The sequence below is a fragment of the Mesoplodon mirus genome (assembly GCF_964341445.2).
Source record: "Mesoplodon mirus genome assembly, chromosome: 4".
Taxonomy (NCBI): Eukaryota; Metazoa; Chordata; class Mammalia; order Artiodactyla; family Ziphiidae; genus Mesoplodon; species Mesoplodon mirus.
Genome location: NC_138979.1, coordinates 114,827,033 through 114,846,158, shown reverse-complemented (window position 1 = coordinate 114,846,158; position 19,126 = coordinate 114,827,033). Strand labels below are relative to the sequence as shown.

The following is a 19,126-nucleotide window of genomic DNA, read 5'->3' as shown; positions in this document are numbered from 1 at the left end:
GACCTATTCAGGATGCAGTGGGCCACAAAGAGGGAGGGCTCAATTTGGATGAGTCAGGGGAAGGCATCAGGAAGGGCTTCACGGAGGAAGAGGCTATTGAGCCCAGTCTTTTTTTTTTAATATAAATTTATTCATTTATTTATTTTTGGCTGCGTTGGGTCTTCATTGCAGCATGTGGGCTTTCTCTAGTTGTGGTGAGCGGGGGCTACTCTTCGTTGCGGTGCGTGGGCTTCTCATTGCGGTGGCTTCTCTTGCGGTGGAGCACGGGCTCGGGCTTCAGTAGTTGTGGCGCATGAGCTTAGTTGCTCCGCGGCATGTGGGATCTTCTCCGACCAGGGCTCGAACCCGTGTCCCCTGCATTGTCAGGCGGATTCTTAACCACTGTGCCGCCAGGGAAGTCCTTGAGCCCAGTCTTGAATGCCAAGCTGGTATTTGTTAGTACACTGATGAGAAACGATTAATTTTAATTATTGATCTTCTCCTGCCCTAGGCACTTCCGCTCACCTGCAGGCCACTCTACTGTTGAGATTTCTGACTACTGATGGTGTCCCCAGGATGACACAACACCATTTAATTCCACCATTAGTGAGCCTGCCTGTGCGTAAACACACACACACACACACACACACACACACACACACAGAGCACACTGCTCCCCAGTCTCTTCCTGGGACACTGGGATCTCCCCAATCCCACTGCACCTCCCCAAAGCCCCTGGTGTTTGTTCCCCCCCTTCTCCAGCCAGTTCAGCCAAGACCCTGCCCATAACAGCCACCCTGCTTGGTGACTTCTGAGTCCCCTCCCATCCAGCAGCTCTCCAGTCTTTCCTACCTCTCCCCTTAGAGCTCTAGCCCCATCTCTGGGGGGATGTTCCCCACTTTTCCCCACTGTGGGGCTTGAGGGAAGGGGAGCAGCTGGTGGGGAAAACAGCAGAGACTAGGGCAGGCGGTGGTTTTGGTTTTTTTATTCTATACAAGTGGAGAGAGAGCCCCTGGGGACAGAGGGACAGATCTGCCCTCCCAGGTGAGGAGACACCCCCCACCCCCCAGGTCTGCAGAGCAAGCAGAGCCTCTCTCTCCAGGCTGCTCCCTCCCTTCCTGTCCCCCACATCCTGTCCCCCAGGCCTCATCCTGCTGTACTGCGTCCGTGGGACAGGGGCTGGCAGAAGGGCCTGGAGGTGCGGGGATGGGTGGGGGTCTGAGTCCTTGTGAGGCACATGTTGAGAGGAAGGCTGGGGGGGTGTTGCAGCGGCTGTCACCCTGTTCCTGGCTCGCTGGCTCCTGCTGGGGGAAATCCAGGGAGTCCTGTTTTCCAGGCAGGGAGAGCCAGCCACGCCGTGTGGGCGGCCTCATCACATGGATGGGTGGGAAGGGGGACCACCCTCTAGCCCACCCCTCTGGCACCTGTGGGGTCAGGGGGCTGTCTTCTATCAGGCTCCAGCTTGTCACAGGACTGTGCCCGCCGTGTCCTCTTGGGCTTCAGGGGGGCAGTCCGGCGGCCTGGATCTGGGGGCCCTGAAATGACAGTCAAGGCAGGCCTGGCCCATGAGTGGGGCTCACAGCCTGGGCACTCATCCAGGCTATGACTTCTGGCTGTCTGTCACTCATCCTGTGCCCAGGAAGGGACCCGATGTGGGCAGCAAGGCCCCAGAGGTGTCCCACACCCCCTTTAGCCAGGTGGCAGACCTTGGACCTCAGGCTCCTCTTGGTCCTGCTGGGAGCCCAGCCTCAGTCGGGGTTTGTTCATTCCTGGGGCCGCACCCTCAGTCTCAGCCTCCTCCCTGCCCCCTGGCTCCTGGGGGAGCCGGCGGCCCCTGTGCACAGCCACCGGCTTGGGGGGCCGCAGAGCTAAAGGAGGGTCCTGCAGCCGGCACAGAAGGAAGATGCTCAGTCAGTTAGTTTGTCTTTCTGCCTCCTCAAAGTGCCCTCCCCGCCGCCTTGCTGGCTCTCACCTTGGCGTTCCTGGCAGGAACCGTCCTCTCTGGGAATAGGGCCCCCTCCTTCTCCTCCTCCCCATCTTGGGATGCTGGGCTGGGGCTCTGGCAGCTGTGGTTGGGGGCGCTCTCCTCAGCTGGGGGATGGGAAGAGAGAAGAAACTGCAGGAAAAGACGTTCTTGCCCAGCCCTCCCTGTCCTTTGTTCCTGTGAAGCCCTGGAGGCCAGGACCTTCCCCGCCAAGCCCACTTGCTCCCATGTCTCTGCCTCGGATGTCCCCTTCTGCTCTCACGGTCCCCAGGATCCTCCTGAGCCTGTCACCTCTGCAGGGGGCTCTGGCTCACCCTCTTGAAGAGCAGGGACAGAGCCAGGGCCCGCGGCCTGCCGGGTCCACAGGCATGGCTGCCCAGCCAGGGCTGCAGTGCCCCGGCGCCCTGCCAAGGCTGCAACCTGGCACTCCTAGAACTCTCTGCCAGTCTGATTTAGATGGTGAGTCTGGAGGAGAGGTGCCTGGCACCCTCACCATTCCCCCTACCCTGCCTCTGTGGCTTTAGGCACCCTGGACCCAAGGACGTGCCACGTGTTTGGGGTTGTCTGTGTGTGTATCTGTGAGGTGCGGGTGAGGAAGCCCAGGAGGGTGCCGGCGGTTAGGGCGTGTGCAGGGAGCACCCGACAATCACCGTCTCCTAAATGAAGGATGGAGCCCCTCTTCCGGTGTCTTAACTAGTCTGTGTGTGGGATGGGATCATCAGCGAAGATGACCCCGGCGCTGGGTCGGCCTTGGAAGGCGGAGCAGGAGCACAGGCACTGCCAAGCCTCAGGCCAGCCTGGCTCTGCACCGCGCCCTTATGCCCTAGCCCTGGGGTGGGAGTGGAGGAGGGAAGGGAGTGTCAACCTCTCCAGGGAGATTTGTCCCTGTCACTGTTGTTGGAGGGTCACATTCCAGACCTGGGGGAACTGAGGCTGATGCCGAGCTGACCGGCTTTCCTTTAGCTGCTCCCTAAATGAAAGGTGCTCTGAACCCAGCAGGAGGGAGGTGTCATACTATGATTCCCCCGCCCTTTACTCTGGAAGGTGAATAACCTGTCAACACTGTGGGTGGTGACTGAGCCAGCACTTAACACCCAGGGTGTCTGACCTCCGAGGCAGGGGGCTCTTGCCCCTGCTGTGGAGTTCCTTTCTGCATGAGCAGAGGATGGCCTGGTGAACTATTTTTGGGGGAGACTGGAGTGTTGGAGGTGGGCCTGGTATGGCTGGTACTGCCCACCCTTTCCCCAGCTGGGGTGCAGAAGAGAGTCCTTCCTTACAGAGGGTGCCATTCTGCTGATGGCCCCCGCTCTAGAGAATTCCCTGAACCACCCACAAAGTGTTGTTCCTTGTAGGCTAAGCCTGGCAAAGCCACTTCTGTTCCGTGGGACCTTTCTTCGGATTGGGTTGTTTGTTTCTTTTGGATGTAGTTTTGTAGCTATCCTAAAGCATTTGCACAGTGTTGACATTCTACTGCCCCCCCTTAGTTAGCTTCTGTCTCTTTGGACACAACCCGGGCCTTCAGAGCTGCTGCCAGAGAAGAGGCTTTCCATACCTATATGCCACGTGGCCTCTGCTCGGCGCATGGCACTGAAGCTCGGCTTGGTGCTTTGGGGTGGTGGCGGGGGCTTCCAGGCTCCAGGCCCTGGAGTGGAGGGAGGGGATGGGAAAGGGAAGAGGGGAAAAGGCATGTTAGCAGGGGCCCTGAGAGACGGGGCAAAGGAAGGACGTGAGGGCGATCATTCTCACCTGCATCGTCCGAGGAACGCCGTTTCTGCCAAGGCTGGACATTGCCCTCCAGGTCTGGGCCTGGGCCCTGAAAGGACAGTTGAGTCAGGTCATTAAAAAAGTCCCTTCTGCATGGGGACTGCAGTTAGCAAGGGGCTTCTGCTCTAGCATCTCATTAGTCCCTACACATTCGGACTGTTTTCCCCAAAGAGTGGCACTCATACCACCCCTAGGGGCATAAGAAATGGTTTACACGAATGAACATATGGTTATTTTAATATGTGTTTATTTTATGTGTAGTAGAAAAAACATGACTAGTACAACAATCCTGTGATTCTAAAGATGATAATGCTTAGGTAGGTCCAGACTGAGTTTAAAAAGGTGAGTTGAGGGATTTCCTGCTGGCTCAGTGGTTAAGAATCCCCCTGCCAATGCAGGGGACACAGGTTTGAGCCCTGGTCCGGGAAGATCCCACATGCCGCGGAGCAACTAAACCCGTGCGCCGCAACTACTGAGCCTGCGCTCTAGAGCCCACAAGACACAACTACTGAAGCCCATGCACCTAGAGCCCGTGCTCTGCAAAAAGAGAAGCCACCGCAATGAGAAGCCCGCACAGCGCAACGAAGAGTAGCCCCCGCCTGCCGCAGCTAGAGAAAGCCCGCGCGCAGCAACGAAGACCCAACGCAGCTATAAATAAATAAATAAATAAATAAATAAATAAATAAATAAATTTATTTTTTAAAAAAGGTGAGTTGATTTAAATAAAAATATTATGTAAATAATGTTGTGGGGGCTTCCCTGGTGGTGCAGTGGTTGAGAGTCCGCCTGCCGATGCAGGGGACATGGGTTCGTGCCCCAGTCCGGGAGGATGCCACATGCCGCGGAGCGGCTGGGCCCGTGAGCCATGGCTGCTGAGCCTGCGCGTCCGGAGCCTGTGCTCCGCAACGGGAGAGGCCACAACAGTGAGAGGCCCGCGTATCGCAAAATAATAATAATAATAATAATGCCGTGATATGTGGAGAAGGTGAAAAGCAGTCATAAAAGTGGTAATCAAGTCACCAAAATTTGGGAAACAGCTCTAGAGGTAAGTATTTTTAGGGCCACACACTTTATGAGGAAGCAGAGGCTCCAGAGTGACCTGTCCAGGGTTGCACAGCAAGTGTAGGGGCAGAACTGCAGCTGACACTTTCCACTCCAGAGCATCGCTCTCTCCACTGACCTGCCAACTGCAGGGCCGTGGGGAGGGGAGGGTGGTATGCAGGGACCCATGGACCCTCAGTTCGCCTCCCCAGGTTCCGCTCACCTCTCGTTTCCCATCGAAGCTCCAACCCTTGGCTCTTCCCAACCCAGGAAGGGCGACACTGTGGACCCTTGGCTGCTGTGCTGTCCCAGGGGCCTGGTCCCCCTCCCCAGGCTCTGCCCCGTCGGTGCCCTGGAACAAGGTTTCGGGTTTAGAATCAGTTCCCGATGGAGAAGGGGCTCCACAGGCAGCAAGGGAGCAGGGGAGGGCCCCAACCCCTCAGAGCCCCCTGCCTGGGGAAGCCCTATCCAGACCCTCTGAAGAGTCCTTCCACTGCCCTTATTTGCATGGTGGACTCCCAGCATGCGCTGCGTCACCAGGCTTAGCCCAAAAAGCCCAGGAGCGAGGAACTGGAATGACCAAGTTCCCGAGTCCTAACAGTCTCCCGTTAATTGCCTAGGGTGGGGTGCATGGATGGCCTATGTGTGGGGCAGCAAACCAGGACTCAGCACCCCTGCCTCACTTACCATCTTCCCGCGGAAGGAAGGCCCCCGGCCCCCGCCAAATGCAGGGAGGAGCCTGCTCTCCTCTTCTGGGCTCCAGCAGGGGGAGGAATTATTGCCGAGGCTGGGGGGATCTGGGCTAGGGGGGCTCTCCTGAGTCGGGGGCGGGGGCGGGGGCGGAGGGAGGAGGAGCCCGATGGTGGGGGACCCTGGACCCCTGTCCCCCTTGAAGCTCCGGGGCCGGCGAAAGTGAAACAAGCCTCGGCGCCTCTTCTTCTGGAGTGGAGGGAGTGGCGGCTCCAAGAGGCCTGGCCGCAGGGTCCTCAGAGTCCGGGGGTAGCTGGGTAGGGTTGGGGTGAGTTAGTGACAAAGTCGTGGGGAGATACCTAGGTCAGATGCCGAGGTCGTTCAGGGCCCAGGGTGGTGCCGGTGTTAGGCCAGTCCTGGCTCTCCAGAACCTCCAGCTGTCCTGTCTCATCTAGTCTTTCCTGCCGTTCCATAACCCTTTCCACCTATTCTCAGGGGATGGTGTCCTCACCTTCCCTGTCACAACCCTCCAGCAGCCTCTTCCCTCCCAGGCACCCCTCCCCCCATCTCCTCTCAGCCTCTCCAAGTGACCCAGTTCCTTCTGGAGAGATGCCGGGGAGTCTGTGCATGACAGTGACAGAACACACCCTCCAGGCCTGGTTCCACTAACTGTCACCCCATTCCAGGGCCTGCTATCCCCCCAACCCCAATCCCGCTGTGGTGGTTCACTCTGGCCCCATTCTTTTCTGCTGTTATGAGGGGATTCAGAGAACATGGGGACTAAGGGCTCGGTGTGGAGGAAAGAGAATGTGGGGGAAATCTCCCAGAGAGACTGGCTTTGGGGCACTGCCATTGGAGAGGCCTCTCTGGGAGATGGGTGGACACAGGAGCCCTCCAGGGCCTTGCAGCCTGCTGAAATTGGGGGTGTGCCTGGTCACCACACCTGGAGCTTTCATCCATAACCCTTCGGCTGAAGAAGTCCTCCAGCCCCTCATCCAGGCGGGTGGCCGTCCCGTTCTCCTGACGGGTCCCAGGTACTGGCGCCTGCTGGGAGGAAAGTCCTGTAGGATATACCATCTGGGTGAGGAAGCCCTCCTCCCATCCACTCAAGGCCTTCCCCTTTGGACTTGGACTTGCCTCTTTTTGGCCCCACGGAAACTTAGACTTCAGGACACCTGGGCATTTCTTAAACTTGGTGGCTCTTGACTCTCTCACCAAAATGAGAACTGCCACTGTCTAGCAGACAGAGATTTCCTATCTGTGACAAGGTCTAGCTCCATCCAATCCGGATAACTCCTCTTCTGTTCCATGGCCTGCCTGGGCCCCTGCCCGATCTCCCAAGGCTAGTACCTCTGGCATTGGTGTCCTAGAGCTAGAATCTCTGGCTCTGGCACTGCTAAGTGAAGTTGGTCCTCTTGTGAGGCTTTAGGGACTCACGCTGGGCCGACCAGGTCCCGGAGGGGTGGTCCTGGGGGGTCGGGGCCTCCCTTGTGTTTGATGCCTTAGTTTGTAGCCGTGAGTGGGCAGCTCAGATAGACCTTCCCAGGAGCCACTAGCTGTGGGCTGGCTGCTCCCGAGTCCTGAGAACCAGCCAGGAGGGATCCCCAGGCTCCCCAGCTGGCTTTCCACGTCCTGAGGGCTCCCACCTGTGGGGAGAGCAGCGTTTAGAGGGACTAGCAAGAAGGACAGGGAGAAAGCAGGCTGGAGAGGCGGAGATAAAAGCAAGGGAATCAGGGCCATCAGCGCGGAGGCTGGAAGACTCACTAATGAAGGCAGACACCGGCCGGATCTTGCGGCAGCGTTTCTGCTTTTTGATGGCCATGGTGTCCTGCAGAGATGGAGGCATACGGTGGGGCCAGGTGGCAAACCCCAGGAGCCTCGCCTGGAGCCTCCCATTCCTCATAAAGCCTTCTCTTTAGAGTCCATCCCGCTTCCCTGTCCTTAGGCGGCTGAGGCAATGGGACAAGGGAAGAGGCTGGGCGGGATCGGGGTGAGGGGATGAGACCCAGCGAGGGGCAGAGAGTGGAGTCCAGGGAAGTAGAAGGGGACAGCGTTTTGCAGGGTCAGGGGCAGGACCAAAGTTAAGGAGGGGAGTGGGGGTGCTCACGATGTTGGTCCCAAGTTCATCATCTGTGGTCTCGTCACGGTCATGGTTCCGGCCTCGGCCCCGGGAGGACGGATCCTGTCCTTGGCACGGCCCCCCTGGCGGATCTGACAGTGTCTTTAGCTGGGCCAGGTGTCGGGCCTAGGGAAGGACAAGTGTGAACAGGATCCCAAGGAAGCCGCCCACCGCCCAGGACCTTGACGGGGAGGGCTGGTGGGGGGAGATGTGGGTGATGTGGGGTGGAGGACATGTCTGGGCCTGGCTGAGGCTCAGAAGTCTTACCAGGCTCTTGTGGGAGTGGTACAGCTCCTGCAGGATCTCGTCTACTATGGAGTTGGTCAAGTAGGTGACGACTGAGAGCTTCACTTCACTGTGGGCACAGGGGGGTGGCTCAGCTCCTCCCTGTCGGCCCCTGAGCCTCTGCCCCAGCCTTCCCCAGACGCCCGAGGGAGCTGGCCAGCCGCCCTGGCTGCCCACGGAGAACACAGCTGCACGAGGCACCTGGGATCCACCACCCAGCTCCACCCACAGCCCTTCCAGCCTAGGGGTGTGGGGAGGGGGAGGGTGGACGAAGACGAACTGAGGGGGAGGGGCAGAGGGGCTCTGGGTCCGGCCCCTGGAGCTCCAGTGGAACAGAGCGAGGTAAACTGAGGGGTTGAGTGAATTCTGCCCGTCTCTGCTGTGAGAGCAGGAACCAGCACTTCTTGAGCCTGGCCATTTCACGGGTTTGTGTAATAACTTTCCTTCATTTTAGTGAGAGGTGGCACCCAGACTGGAATGAGAGAGAGCTCTAGGGGCCATGAAAACTTGGGGGGATAGGCAGCACAGTCCATGCACCCCTATTCTTTGTCCACACCTCCGAGGAGGCCGTGCTCTGTTTTTAGAGGTCAGTTCCTGGGCGTATGTGCGTGGCTGTGTGTACGTGTACATGTGTGTGCACTGTTCGGACTCCCAAACCCCAGCTCAGCATTTAGACTGCTAGGGCAAAGACGAGTCAGACCCCAAATAGCAAGGTTGCAGTTGTAAAGATTCATCCCTTGTAATGTAGACTGTGTCATTCATTATTCATTGCTGACGGCTGGGCCCCCCCCACCAAGTCCCTAAGTGCTCCAGGCCAAGTCCAGCCTCCCCTCCAGCCCCACCCCCGCCTCTCACTCCAGCTTGTTCTGAATGTCCTGCCCCGCCTGCTCCAGCAGCGCCCCTCGGATGAAGTTCCGGGGCACAGTGACGCGCTCAGCCACATTGCTCAGCATCTTGTTGTGCCCTTCAGCCACCCGCATGGCCACGGGGCATAACTCTTGCGTTAGGCTGACCATGGACTCCAGGATCACCTAGTACGTGGGGAAAGGAGGCCAGAGCCCCAAGGAGGGCAGGGTCAGGGCTGGCACCACAGTGGAAGAGACTCCAGCCTGTCTATTCCAGCCCCCCGTGGGGAGACTGAGGGGCCAGCCAAGGTCACAGGGCTGGTTAGCAGCAGAGCCTTGGACACTTGGGCTTCCCCACATCCTGGTCAGTGTCCTTTTCATCCTACCACATGGACACATGGACAGGGGAGGGTCAGTCCAAGGATCAGAGTCCAGAGGGAGAGCTCAGAGTTCAGGGGCTAAGGTTGAAACAAGCAGCAAATATCCGAGGCCGGTTCTCTAGCAATGCCTTGGCACAGTGGGAGTGTAGGTGGTCTCAGCTCTGCAACTCCTTCTTGCCCACGGTAATCTTCCCGTGCTGGCCTCGGCCCTTGGCTTAGGGCCTTGGTCAGCACCGGGCTCCCTCCCCAGGACTTGCCTGCAGCTCCTTGTCCACAGCCTTGGACACCTCACTGGCTACTGACTCCAGCCTCTGCCTCACGGGACCGTCGTTGGCCAGCATGTGGCCCAGCTCATAGAGGCTGGGAAACAGCTGGGGAAGAAAGGGGCTCTGATCAGAAGGTCAGAATCTGGCCTCGTTGGGTCCTTGGCCTAGGAGGCCATGAAAACTTGGGGGGATAGGCGGTGCCGTCCATGGGCACTCCTGGACCTGGACACTCCTGGGCTGGCACGCTGGCCTTCTTGGGCTCTCTAGACTGCCAGGGGAGGGTGGGGCTGCGGAGGGCTCACCGCCCGGGAGTTCTTGGCATCCTTGATGAGGTCCCGAGCATAGAGCAGCTCATCCTGCACGGGCTCCAGGGGGCACAGCCTCAGCGCCCGAACCTCCTCTTGCACCCGTCCGCACAGCCGCTGCAGCATCTGCAGCACAGGTGGCAGGGGTGTTAGCGGGGACTCCCGCGTCTCCACCTTCCCAGGTGGGCCCCCAGGCGCCCCATTTCTGGGCCCCCTTGGGCAGTGCCACTGGTGCTGGCACTGACAGGGGTAAGGGGGTGCCTCCCGATGGCCTGTCTCCTCTTCTTCTTGGGACGCCCTCTTGAACACTCAGTGGAGCTCCCATGGTCCTGGGACCCCTTGTCTGGGACCCCCGCTGTTTGCCCACGTGTTCTCTCATGTTTGGGGCCCACATTCTGCACGTCCTGTCTTTTTGCTCTCCCACATGCTCAATCCACTTCTGGGCACCACACGATGCCTCTCTCATGATCCCTCCCGCCCCGACCTGGGCTGAATCACATCAGCCCTGTGCCCTGCGTGCCCCACGTGTGCCCCCTGTGTCTCGGAGGGAAATGTTTACTTGCTCGGCGCTGCTGGTCACCAGGCCCTGCTGCAGCCTGAAAGCCTGTTCCTGCGGGCACGTCTGAGAATGGTTGTTCCTCACCAAGTACCACTGGATCTGGAGATGATGATGGGTGGGTGGGGTGAGGGCCAGGGGATGTGGGCTGGCCCCTGCCCCTCGGGTTCCACCCTGCTCAGGCCGCCACCTTCTGCCAGACGTCCTCGGTACGCTCCGGGGCGCTGCGGTAGGCTTGGGAGATGTCGCTCACGGGGAAGGACATGAAGCGCAGCGTATGGTTGCTGTGGGACAGAGTGGCTCAGCTAGGTGGGATAGAGCCTCCTGCTCCCCAGACCCCACCTCTTGCTGACCATTTCCCTCTTCTGTGGTCCTTCCTGACGTTTCTATGCAAGTAAGTCAGGTGGGCTGGGGTGGGGCTGGTGTCGTTCAGGCCTGGTCCAGGTACAGGGAAGCTGGGGGCTAGGATCAGGGCACTGCTCTGGTCTACTCACCTCTCCAGGGCCCTTGCAATGTCCAGAAAGCCTAGGGCAGATGTATTGTTCCGATCCCATAGGATAGTTCTGGGGAAAGGGTGAGCATCAGCATATTACCCCTCCCTCGGGGTCTCTCTTAGAGGCAGGGGACACATCCCCCTTGGGAGCCTTCCCTCCTTTCCTGGGTAATGAGGCTGACTCAGAGATGGTCCTGGGACTAAAGGTCTCCTGGAAGCTGTGGTACAGAGCAGCGAGGCAGCAAGGAGGGCATGTATGTGCGTGGGGGAGGGCTGGGGCTCCAGGTGAGAGGGTCCAGGTGTGGGCCCCACCTGAGGGAGGAGTTTATCTGCAGGGCCTTAGAGAGCATCTTGGCCCCGATGTCCTCCATGCCATTGCCGCTCAGATCCACCTTCGCCAGGCAGGTGTTGCTGCCCAGGGCATTGATGAGGATGCTGGTGCGAAGCTTCAGCCGGGAGTCTGCTACTGACAGTGACTGCAAGGACTGTGTGGGCAAGTGGGGGGTTTGGCCCAGTCCCTGCAGCCCCTGTCACTGCAGGTCCCCTCCCAGGCCCAGGCACTCACACAGTCCTCTTCCTGGATTAGCTGCACCAGCTTGTGGAGGATCTCCTCCAGGGTCCTGTGGGGAGTCGGGGCTCAGAGTAGGAGGGGAGGGGGCTGGGGTCATGTTAGTGGAGCAGCAGAGAGGCGGTCAAGGGTAACACAGTGAGCCACGAGGATTAGGTGGATGATGGAGTGAGGGTCTGTGGGTATAGGGAGGGGCCTCACTTGGCCTTGACGTTGAAGTTCTTGCCCAGGAACAGGTGCTTGAGGGACTTGTTCTTGCCAAGTGCGGGCACCAGTGTCAGGAGGTCCGAGTCGAACCCTGGCCAGTAGATGGGAGAGGCCTGGCCTTGAGGCCCGAAGCTCACTGGAGTCTCCTTAGGGCTTCTCTCTCGTGCTCTAGGCCCCTGTCCCCACCTGGCCCCCAGGAAGGGAAGTGCCCCCACTCACCATTGTCTGACAGATCCAGGCTGCCCACACAGGTGACAGCCCACAGCTGCTCCTGCAAAGCCTGGGCTCCAGCTGAGCGGAGCTGCAGGGACAGGGTGTGGGTGGAAGACAGGGCACCTTTAATGCTTAGAGATAAGAGGAGTCATGCCAGGATTCAAGATCATACCAGGTCTTCTCAGGTGTGAAATCTGGAGGCCCCTTCTCTACACCAGATCCTTCCCTAGGGCTCTCTCCCCTCCCTTCAGCCAGAAAAATCTCCAGGCCGCTGCTCTGGAGACAGCTTGCTCCTGCCATCTGGTGGGAAAGCCTGGTATCTCCCACCCCAAAGCGGTCAGCGAGGAGATCCTGGAGACTGAAAATGACCTCTAGAAAGAGGGCCGCAGACCACAGATGGAGAGGGGAAAGTGGGGGTGAGGTCAGGGCGGGGTGTTGCTGAGGGGTAGCACGGAGGCAGGACGGAGCCAGAGCTTGACTTAGGGAAATGAAGGGTGGGGTGATGGGTGGGGGACTGAGGGCTCACCTCACAGCTGCTGAGGTCCAGGTGCAGATCGCTGAGGTGACTGTTGAGGGAGAGGCCCTGGAGCAGCGCCCTGTGGGAGGAAGGTCAGCAGGCCCGCCTTTACCCCTCACCCCCTTCTCCCAGGGTTCCCCCTCGGACACCCCCCAACCCTGCACCCACCCGACCTGAGGGCCTCCAGGGGCAGCCTCGTGGCCGACAGGTTGATGTGGCTCAGAGTGTAGGTGCTGCTGAAGAACTGCTTGAAGGCAGGCGGGGCCTCCCGGCCCTTCCTACGGAGATGCCTGGGGTCAGCAAGGGAGGGGGTGCCCACGACTTGCCCTGCCCCTCCCTGCACCCCTGTGCTCCCACCTGTGGGAGCAGCTGTTGCGCGCCAGGTTGAGGTAGGTGAGGTGGGAGCAGCAGCCGTGGAGCAGGGCGCCCAGAAGCTGTGGGGTGGAGACAGGGTGCGTCTCACGGGGCTGGGAGGGCTGCCGGGAGGGGCGACGAGGACTCCCTCCTCCCCCCAACCAAGGTCCTGGCGCTTCGCCCTCTGCGGTCGATCTGTGCGAGCCCCGCTGTGCCTGCCCACTTAGCCTCTTCAAGCCTCAGTTTCCCCTCTGTAGAAAGTGGGTCTACTCCCACCTGCCTGGCCCCCAGGGTGTGAGAGGCTCATAGGCAGTGGATGTGTAAAGCCAGGGTGCCCACAGGCTCGTAAGGTGCCTGGTTCAAGTTAGGGAAGGAGTCCTTTCCTCCGGTGGACTCAGCGCTGCGCTGGGGCTCACGGCTGAGCGGCTGAGGAATGGATCCGGGCTGGCTTTTTTTTTTTTTTTTTGCGGTACGCGGGCCTCTCACTGTCGTGGCCTCTCCCGTTGCGGAGCACAGGCTCCGGACGCGCAGGCTCAGTGGCCATGGCTCATGGGCCCAGCCGCTCCGCGGCATGTGGGATCCTCCCGGACCGGGGCACAAACCCGTGTCCCCTGCATCGGCAGGCAGACTCTCGACCACTGCGCCACCAGGGAAGCCCCGGGCTGGCTTTTAGGCACAGCCAGCACAGCCTTGGCGGCACACGGATAAAGTGCTGCACAGGTGTGAGCTTTGGCGTTGATTTGTAATTCAACTGAACCTGAAGCCATGCTGCCAGCTCTGCCCACCTCTGTACTCAAGGAGGGGGTGACCCACCCCAGCCTCCCCAGATCACCACAGGCTGGCTCCCCCGTCACCAACCCCTCACCAAGTCGATGGCGCAGTCAGTCCCCGCCAGGTCCAGGTGCACCAGGGCATTGGGCTGGGCCAGGAAACTGTAGAGGGCCTGGGAAGGAAGGACAGAGGGGTTGCAGGTGAAGGGGTGACAGAACCCCTCCCCTCCCCAGGGCTAAAGGGCAGAGACCCCAGGCCCTGAAGCCCGAGTGGGCCTCTGCAGGGGCTTGAGGCTATATTCGTGGACTCACGTTGGCCTCATCTGTGGCGAGCAGCCCAGGGTTCTTGCTCAGGTCCAGGTATTGAAGGGAGCTGGCAAAGGCCGGATTGGCCCCGAAGGTCTGGCCCAGTGCCTGGAGCCCTGAGCACAGCGGGCACTGGGCTGGGTTGGCCACCCCCCAGAACTCTTCCCCTTGCATACAACTCTTCCCCACTCTCCAAATGTGGCTCCTTTCCCTTCTTTGATCCCTGGGATGCTGTGTGAGTGTACGGGTACACCTCTGGGACTCGACACCCAGGCAGTGCTGGGGGAGGGTCAGAGTCAGAGGTCAGGGGTCCCGGGGCAAGTACCTCGAGGGGAAATGGCAGTCTTGGCCAGGCACAGTTTGGTGAGGCCAGTGGGGAGGCAGAGGAGCTGCTGGCTCAGGCTGAGGAACCCTGGGGAGTAGAGAGAGAAGGGGGCCACTGAGAGACGGGCAGTGGGGGCAGGTGGTGCAGAGTCAGACTGGGCGCTTGAGTGGGGTATGGGCCTGGGGTCAAGGATGGCATATTGGGGCAGGGGCTGGCATCAGGTCGGAGAGCCCCTGTTCAGACCGGGTCGGGCTCTGGGCTGGGACAGGGGTCTGCGTTGTGATGGGGGGTAGGATTCAGGGCTGGGGCTCACCCTTGTCCTCGATGGGGTTGTGGGACAGAGTGAGGGCATGCAGCGCACAGCTCCCGTTCTCCCCAAATACCCCGGCCAGCTTCTGGACAAAGTCCCTTCAGGGAAGGGGAGGAAGGATGTGTTTGTCCCAGGCCCTGGGCTTCCCCTCCTCCTCCACCTGCCTGCCTGGCTGGGGCTGCAATGGTCGGAGGCCCCCGCAGGTGGGAAGCAGCTCGGGGCCTGCCAGGGAGCTTGCCGTCACTCCAGAATACCTGGGAAGCTGTGCTGAGACAAAGCCCAGCTTAGGGTCCTCGAGACTGGAGCAGCGCACTCTGCTCGGTGGCTGACGGCAGGAGGGGACGGGGCACGGAGGTACGGGGGAAGGCTGTGGAGCTGGGGGCCAGGAGGCTTGGGCATGGCTTGCTCTGTGCCCTCTCTGGGCCTCTTCTGTACGGTGAGGAGCTGGATGAGATGGTTCAGAGGCCCATATCATGCTCTGAGGTTCTGGGGCCCTAAGACTACATCAGGGGGGTACCACTGCCCAAGGAGGAGGCTGGCCTCACGTCTTAAGCCCGGCGTTGTCCAGCACCAGCTCTTCGAGGCTCCCCGACTTGCTCAGGGTGTGCAGCACCTGTTCTAGCACTTCAGAGCCCTGAGGACAGAGGGGGTCACGTGACCAGGAGCCAGAGAGGGCAGTACTCTCCCCTCCCCACCGCCCCTCCCAGACCCTACCAGCCGCAGGTCCTTGCAGTAGAGTTTGGTGAACCATTGGTTGTAGGCCAGGGCTGCCACCATTAGGGCCAAGTCTCTGTGGGGAGATTGAGGGCGGCAGGAAGGTGGTGAGCAGGTGGCTAGGGCCGGGAGGAAGAGACTAGGGCTGGGGTGGTTGGGCTGGGGAAAGCCTAGATGGGTGGAATGCAGGGTGGGTGGGGGCTGGGAGACAGAGCCGGGGCTGTGGGTGGGACCAGAAGGGAGAGCCTAGAAGGGCCAGGGCTGGGCTGGGGCTGGAATGGGGGCTTGAGTCTCTACCCCATCTGCTTACCGGCTCTCCAAGTGGCTGAAATCCAAAAGATTGAACTCCCGGTTATCCTCGGCATGATAGATGGTGTCCACATCCTTGGAGAGGTGGAACTGGCTCACACCTGCTTCCCTCCTCCTCCTCCTCTGCCCCCTCCCTCTGGGTCCCACCTGCCCGCCTGCCGGTCCGGGCCCAACGCACCCATTGCACCTCCTCGCGGCAGTGCAGCCCATTGTAGTCGCACAGGGCGGCGTAGGTCTCGGAGAAGCCACCTGTGGGGCAGGAGATGGGCTGGCTCCTTGAGCGGTAAGGGGGTGGGGAACAGGCTTGGAGTTCAAGGAAAGGTCAAGGTCACTTTATACACCAGTGTCCTGGGTTCATGAACCTCTGAGGTCTGGGAGCCGTGGAGTCTCAGGGCAGGCAAAGGCCCATACACAGAGGACTCTGAGCAAGGGGCAGGGTGGTGTAGGCCCCACTTTCCTCAAGTCTGCCCCTGCTCACCGCAGACGCTGTGAGCGGTGGACGTGGAAGTCTCAGAGTTAGGGGACGTGTCTCGGGGCCCTTCTGGGGTATCTGCATTTCCACGCCGGATTAGACTCCTGGAAAACGAACAAATCCATCCCAAGATGGGTGGAAAGAGGCTCTCAATTCTCACCCTGTTATAGCTTCCGGATCCCCAGGAAAAGCAGGAATAGGGACACAAGAGCTCTTCGCCTTGATGTCTCGGGGGCCCAGGGGAAGGAGGGAGGGAGGAAGGAGGTCTCCTTGTCTGACCCCTGAGAGACTCCTCCTTTGCCACTCACCCAGGGCCAGGGCAGACCTTGGAGAGGGCAGAGCTCACATGTCGTGTCACCTGGTCCACGCTCTCAGCCGATGGCAGCCGCATGCTCACCATGCCACGCTCTGTCTCCACTAGGATCTGGGGGAGAGGGAGCAGCAGGGCCTCAGATGCGGGCTTCCTCCTCCCGCTGGCCCAGGAGTGGGGCCCGAGCCCTGGCGCTCACCTGGTTCTGACTGAGCGTGTTGAAGGCACGGATCTCCAGGACATTGAAGGAGCTCTCCACCTGGGGGGAGGGGACACGGGGATGCCCAGCTCATGGTCAGGGCCTGGCTGCCGGGCTCAGAGGGGAGAGCACGCCAGGTGCTCTCCGGCTCATCGGCCTAACTCACCTTGGCTGGGACTTTAAGGGGGAAAAGGTGGAGGCGCCAGGAGGTCAGGGCCTTCAGAGAAGGGAAAAGAACATCAGCAGCAAATGGCAGCTTCCTGGGCCCTAGTCACCCTGCCCTCTGTTAGCCCCCGCAGCCTGTGTGCACCCCCTGCCAGCTGACCCTCTGCTCTGGAAGTCCCCCCTCTCTCACATGCCTCACCCTAGGCTCCTAGGCATCCACCCAGTCCAGCCTCCCCCTGCCCCCAGGCTATGTCTTCTCAGCTCTCCCCCCACTGTCTCCCCTGTCCCCCCAGGCTCCTTGCCCTCACCAGCCCAGGTGCTCTTGATCCCCCCTCCCCTCCCCCAGCCCAGTGTCCTCACCAGCACTCGGTCCTCGAACTTCTTGGGCTTCGTCTCCAGCTTGACACGATGTTGTTGGAGCACAGCCGCTTGGCTCAGGCACCTCCGGATGCTGTCTGCAGGTGGGTGGTGGGCTGCTCAGAGCTCCCCTGACCCTGGCCGCCCCCGCAAACCCGAGGCTCTCCAGGGGCAGGGGCAGAGGAGAGGAGAGAGAATCAGAGAGAGACCGAGAAGGACAGGGACCGAGACCTTTCCTTCTTGGGTGACTTTTCTCTCTCTATTAGAAAGGCAGTGGGGTGTGGAGAAAACTCTGGCTCCTGACGTTCCTGAGTCGGGGGACAGTAGCTGAGTGACACCGTGGGAGAGTGTGAAGGATTTTTCCAACCCGTGCACTCCAGCAGCTGTCAACACATACAGAGTGAGTCAGTGTGTAGGGGTGTGGAGGGTATCCCTTCGGCTGCATTCTAGGTGGTCTGGGTGTGAGTGTCTACCTTTTACTACGCATGTAAAGAAGATGCCGGGGAGCCCGTGTGTGGCATTGGTGGGGATGGGTAAGTGTGAATGAGTATGCTGTGTCTGCAGTTGTGAAAGGGGCACAGAGCCAGCCAGCTCTGGTGTGGGTGGGAGCTGTGGGGTAGGAAGGAGTTAGTGTTTAAATGAGTTCCATACCCATCTGCTGGCAGAATCATCCAGATATCCCAGTGTGTGTGCGTGCGTGCGTGTGCGCTTTCTGTAAAGATGTGTGTACACACATCTCATGATTGTGCTTGTGTGCCTGTGGAGCTGTGGGAAATCGCCACGGTGCAGCATGCCTCTGAGTATCCTTGAGCGTCCCGGTCTCTGCGTGGGCTAGCCTGTGCTCCCGCCTCTGGGGGTCAGGGTTGGCAGTGCTGGGGGGTCGGGCCTTGGTTTGGTCTGAGTCTGAGAACCAGGCAAACAGGAGAGGCCGTGAGGTGTGGGTGTGGGGTAGAGAGAAGGGGGTTAGGCTGGGCTGTGGGCTGTGGTAGATAAGCTTCAGTAGACCCCGCTCCTGGTTTTAGCTCCAGTCCAGGCCCTTTTCCCTGACTCCCTTCTTTGCCCCACTGGCCGGGGCGCTAGGGGGGCTCTCAAGCCAGTTCCGGGGCCGGGCCCAGAGGAGGGAGGGTGTTGAGGCCAGAGGAGGTCAGGACCTGGGGCAGCTCCCATCACCCGGCACGGCTGGCCTGGCCCCGCCCGGCGGGGAAACGGGGATTCTCCGGAGGGGACACTGGATGCTTCGCCGAGGGGTGGGCCAGAATCGCTGAAAGTCAGCCCCAGGGAGCGTGAAGGGACTGCACCTGTCACTGAAGATCAGGACGGGCGGCTCTGGGACACGTAGGTCCTGACGGGGTGAGGCGAGGGGGGCAGCAGAGGATGCTCTGGGACAGCGATGCCCCGAGCTGGGATGCAGGGGCAGGGAGCTGCCTTGGAACCGGATGCATGAGGGGCGGGAGGCACCGGGGTGTACCGCGGGGAGGAACGCACTGGGTCTGGGAGGCTCCCGGACGGGGCGTCCCGGAGACCACCGCAGCCTCGTACCTTGCAGCTCGCGGGTGAGCTCCGCGCTGGACTTGGCCATGGCGGCCGTTGCTGCCGCTGTTGCTGCAGAGGAGCCGCCGTCGCCACCGCCGGGGAGACGCGGCACATGCTAGACCCGGCTCCGGCAGGGCCCCGGCGCTGAGCGCTGCAGCAGCCGCTGAGCCCGCTCCTGTGAGGGGCGGCTGCGCGAGCGCTACTCCCCCCGGCTTCGGAGCGCCGGGTCTCCCACCCCGCCCGGGGAGGTGCCGGACTGAGCATGCGCGCCGCGCCTCCGAGCCGCGTGAGACCCTGAGAGCGCTCGCGCCCACCCCTCCCGCCGGCTCTAGCGTGCTACGCCCTGTGCGTGTCGCCTGCAGCCCGGGCCATCTCCCGGAAGGGGGGCAGCGTCCGCACTTTCCGTGTCACCCACTCCTCGGGCACCGTGAGCAGAACCCACTTCTTTTGTTCGTAGGCCTGGGTACCCCTCGCCGGGTCATCCTTGCAAGGCTCCTCCCTTTTCACTGCTTGCTCGGGACCCGTCCAGCGCGTCCTCGCTGACCCTCGAAGGAAGGAACTCTAGGCCGAGGGCGATGCCGGCAGAGGACATGGTTGAATGTGGGGGACGTCGTCCTTCGTTTTCCGCTTGCCCAGCCTCGGGGATCCCTGCGGTGTTCTTGGCACCATCCCCGCGGGTGTGAGGCCAAGAGCAGCACCTGGGAATTCCCGTGCCACCTCCTCCCAGCTGGCAGCTCTGCAACACCTCCACACCCAGCATTACGCTCAGGTCCTGGAGACAGGGAGGAGG

The 19,126-nt window shown here is 60.8% G+C and overlaps 1 protein-coding gene across 1 annotated transcript; it reads right to left on the bottom strand.

Annotated features, from left to right (window-relative positions):
• Positions 1-1,115: 1,115 nt before the first annotated feature.
• On the bottom strand, positions 1,116-18,382 carry CARMIL3 (capping protein regulator and myosin 1 linker 3; the record flags this gene model as incomplete). Its single annotated transcript, XM_082618816.1, has 40 exons — positions 1,116-1,280; positions 1,404-1,514; positions 1,686-1,860; positions 1,952-2,070; positions 3,516-3,605; positions 3,710-3,776; positions 4,992-5,120; positions 5,456-5,771; positions 6,402-6,502; positions 6,896-7,104; positions 7,223-7,286; positions 7,566-7,703; positions 7,845-7,932; positions 8,718-8,893; positions 9,345-9,458; positions 9,656-9,784; positions 10,218-10,316; positions 10,405-10,498; positions 10,709-10,777; positions 11,020-11,192; positions 11,273-11,327; positions 11,477-11,573; positions 11,702-11,783; positions 12,222-12,291; positions 12,386-12,490; positions 12,570-12,646; positions 13,432-13,509; positions 13,649-13,758; positions 13,968-14,054; positions 14,281-14,375; positions 14,823-14,911; positions 14,992-15,067; positions 15,302-15,375; positions 15,479-15,549; positions 15,779-15,876; positions 16,081-16,196; positions 16,282-16,341; positions 16,448-16,498; positions 16,807-16,901; positions 18,343-18,382. The coding sequence occupies 40 exons, from the start codon at positions 18,380-18,382 to the stop codon at positions 1,255-1,257; spliced, it is 4,113 nt and encodes a 1,370-aa protein (XP_082474942.1). The 3' UTR covers positions 1,116-1,254.
• Positions 18,383-19,126: the final 744 nt, after the last annotated feature.